General features: G+C 50.9%; 1 protein-coding gene across 1 annotated transcript in view; it reads left to right on the top strand.

The window, feature by feature from the left end:
- The first annotated feature begins 318 nt into the window (after window positions 1-318).
- Window positions 319-2,943, top strand: part of CUNH3orf70 (chromosome unknown C3orf70 homolog) — a 74,760-nt gene continuing 72,135 nt past the window's right edge. The window contains exon 1 of the mRNA XM_017538385.2: window positions 319-749. Coding sequence (XP_017393874.1) covers window positions 554-749 — 196 coding nt within the window. The 5' untranslated portion in view covers window positions 319-553. The remainder of the gene's footprint in view (window positions 750-2,943) is intronic.

Raw genomic sequence — 2,943 nt, 5'->3', positions numbered from 1 at the left:
GCGCCGGGCCCGCGCCACCGGGAGGTCCGAGTGGGCGTGGGCCGGGAGTGCGCTGCCCTCCGTGGAGCGTGTGTGGGTCCCTGGCGGCCAGTGCCATTGGGCGGAAGCGCCTCTGTAGGCCGGCGTGCGTGCTCCCCACGGCCCTCCGTCGGGGGTGTGTGAGGAGGACCTGGCTGTGATGGGCGGGGACGCCCGCGGCCGCGCTCCCCGGCCGGGTGCGTGTGAGGACGCCCGGCTCGCTGAGGAACGCCGCGCGGGGCCGGCCGGCGCGCGCCTGTGCGCGTGCGTGTGCGCGTGTGGCGCGGGCGGCGCGCGCCGCGGCGGAGGGCGGGAGGGAGGGAAGGAGGTGGCAGGCCCGGCCCCGGTCGCAGCGCCCCGGGCGGCTCCTCCTCGAGCCTGGGACCGCCGCGCTCCCGCCGCCGCCGCCGCCGCGCGCTGGCGTGACTCCCGGCCCGCGCCGCGCCCTCCCGCGTCTGCGCCCGACTCGGCTTCCTGCCCGCCCAGACGTCGCCTCTCCCGGGCTCCCGGTGTCGGCTCCGCGCGGAGAGAGGAAATGAGTGCGGCGGCCTCGCCGGCGCCCGAGCGGGGTTGGAAGAGCGAGAAACTAGACGAGGCTCAGGCCCTGGCGCGGAGTTGCGCCGCCCGCAGACCCGACTTCCAGCCGTGCGACGGGCTGTCCATCTGTGCCACGCACAGCCATGGCAAGTGCTTCAAGCTGCACTGGTGCTGTCACCTAGGATGGTGTCACTGTAAGTCGAGCCGCGTCTTCCCGCCTTCCGCCGCGGTCGGGGTGGGGGTGTCGCCCGCCGGGCCGTCCGGGGTCGCTGCCGGGACTGTGCGGCCGCGGGGGCTCCGGGCTCGGCCGGGGCTGCTCTGCCGCAGGCTGGGGCCGCCCTGGGCTCGGGGCCAGCCCGAGCTTCCCTCGCGCCGGACAGCTGGGGTTGGCGCTGCCTTGGCGACGAGATGAAATCCCGTGGGGCGCCTCTTTCTTTAGCTACTTCTACAAAAGGGAGCTTCCTGCCTCTGGGAAGCGGGAATCTGGTTTTTTTTTTTTTTTTTTTCTGTGTGTTTTGTTTTTGTTTTTTGACCAAAGCGTGCAGGCAGTGTGTTGAGAAATGGGGAGAGCCAGCAGACAGCAGTAGGGGAAGCCTTTTTTTCAAGGCTGCTGGTTAAAGATGCTCCTCTTCTTCTTGCTCACTTTGTCTTCCTGGGCTGCAATTTAAGAAAGAGCCCTTGGAAATCCAACTGTTTCCCATTTATTGTACGCAAATGGAGAAAAAGCGCTAATGTGGGAAGGTTTGCTTCCAAGAAGTTAATATTAACAGTTTGGAAGGTCGAGCTCCTTAAATACCCAGATGTAGTATTTAAAGCCTGTAAATGACACTTACAGAATTACAAAATGAAATGAATGAAAGTAAGCTTAATAATCTTAAACCAGTTTATAAAAGCCAGACCCACATGGTCTAAACCTTTTCTCTGTGTTTATCCTCCTGCCTGTGATTTTTAAATAGATTAAACTTAAGTAGCCATTTAATTAGAATTCCACAATTTGATTAGCTAATGGTATTTGGACGAGTATATCGGATGAATCATTCCTTTTAAGAAAAATATTCTAAAGTTAGTTTCCACATAAATTTATAATAGAGGGTGCTGGAGTGCTTATTTAGGACATTTTCCGAGTGATCTTAAGTTAAAATGATTTTTTTCTTTGTTGAGTAGAAAAAAATTGCTGACAACAGGAATGCAATATGTTACAAACCCTTATTTACAGTAGTAGAACATAAATGGATATTTAAATCGAATTTGTGAATTAAAGGATAGAAATTCACAAATTCCAGGCACATGGAACAGAATTCATTTTTGGTGTTCCATCTGCTGACGGGTCAGTGTCTCATTATTTCTATTGTGCTCAGATCTGTTCTCGTTTATTAATGTAAAGCATTGCTTCAGGGTGGGACAGGGTACCGAGTTGGAAGTAGCAACTCTAGGAAACCTGGGATGCTGAAATGCCCAAGTAGAAAGAATCTGGACTTTCATTCATTTCATGGGAAAGCATAGAATCGTTGTGTAGAATGTGAGGAATATTCAAGATAGTCCAGGTTACTGTCTGTCTTATTTTGACAGTATCTTCTCTAGGTACACCGTTACTGATGGGAACCTGGCAGTCTTCCCAGATAGCTTCTCCCTTCATTAGCCTTGACTCTTAAAATACTCTTCCTTATATGGAGCTGAAATTAGTTACTTTGTAACTTCTTTCTTCTGCTCCTATTTCTGCCTTATGAAATCATATAGAACAATGGAATCCTTTTTGAAGATCATGGTTGTTTCAACTCTTCATGTATACATATCTGAATACACATATGAATTTCTCACACATTTGGACTGTCTTCTCTCTGTATCCCTGGCCATCCTCACAATGTCTTTCCTGAAATAGGTTTGACAATAATGTTCCTTGAATGACTGAATGAAGATAGTGATCATATCTTTCTCTTAAGGCATTGCTTTGTCCTATTTATACATTTCCACTCCCTTCTGCCTTTCCTTTTATGGAATAGTATCCAGGCTCCTAAGTGTCTTCGGAACATGTGCCAAGGTGGTTTTGATCCCTTGAAGACGGTGGCCCCTAGAAAGGCAGACAGTATTCCAGTTGTGGTCTCGGCACTCTAACGTTGAACAAGACCGTTACCTCCAATGTTCGAGATACTACCACTGCTGCAGCTAGCATCACATTAGCTTTTCTGATATCTTCATCACACACTGAGCTTGCTGCTGTCAGATTGAACTAAGCTTGCCATCAAAGACAATGAGCTTTTTTTTTTTTTTTAATTTATTTTTATTTTTTATTTTATTGCATTTTAGGTTTTGGGATACATGTGAAGAACATGCAAGATTGTTGCATAGGTACACACGTGGCAGTGTGATTTGCTGCCTTCCTCCCCATCA

This window comes from Cebus imitator, unplaced genomic scaffold (assembly GCF_001604975.1).
Source record: "Cebus imitator isolate Cc_AM_T3 unplaced genomic scaffold, Cebus_imitator-1.0 Scaffold111, whole genome shotgun sequence".
Classification (NCBI taxonomy): Eukaryota; Metazoa; Chordata; class Mammalia; order Primates; family Cebidae; genus Cebus; species Cebus imitator.
The sequence above is the reverse complement of the archived record's forward strand: the minus strand, read 5'-3'. Positions and strand labels throughout refer to the sequence as shown.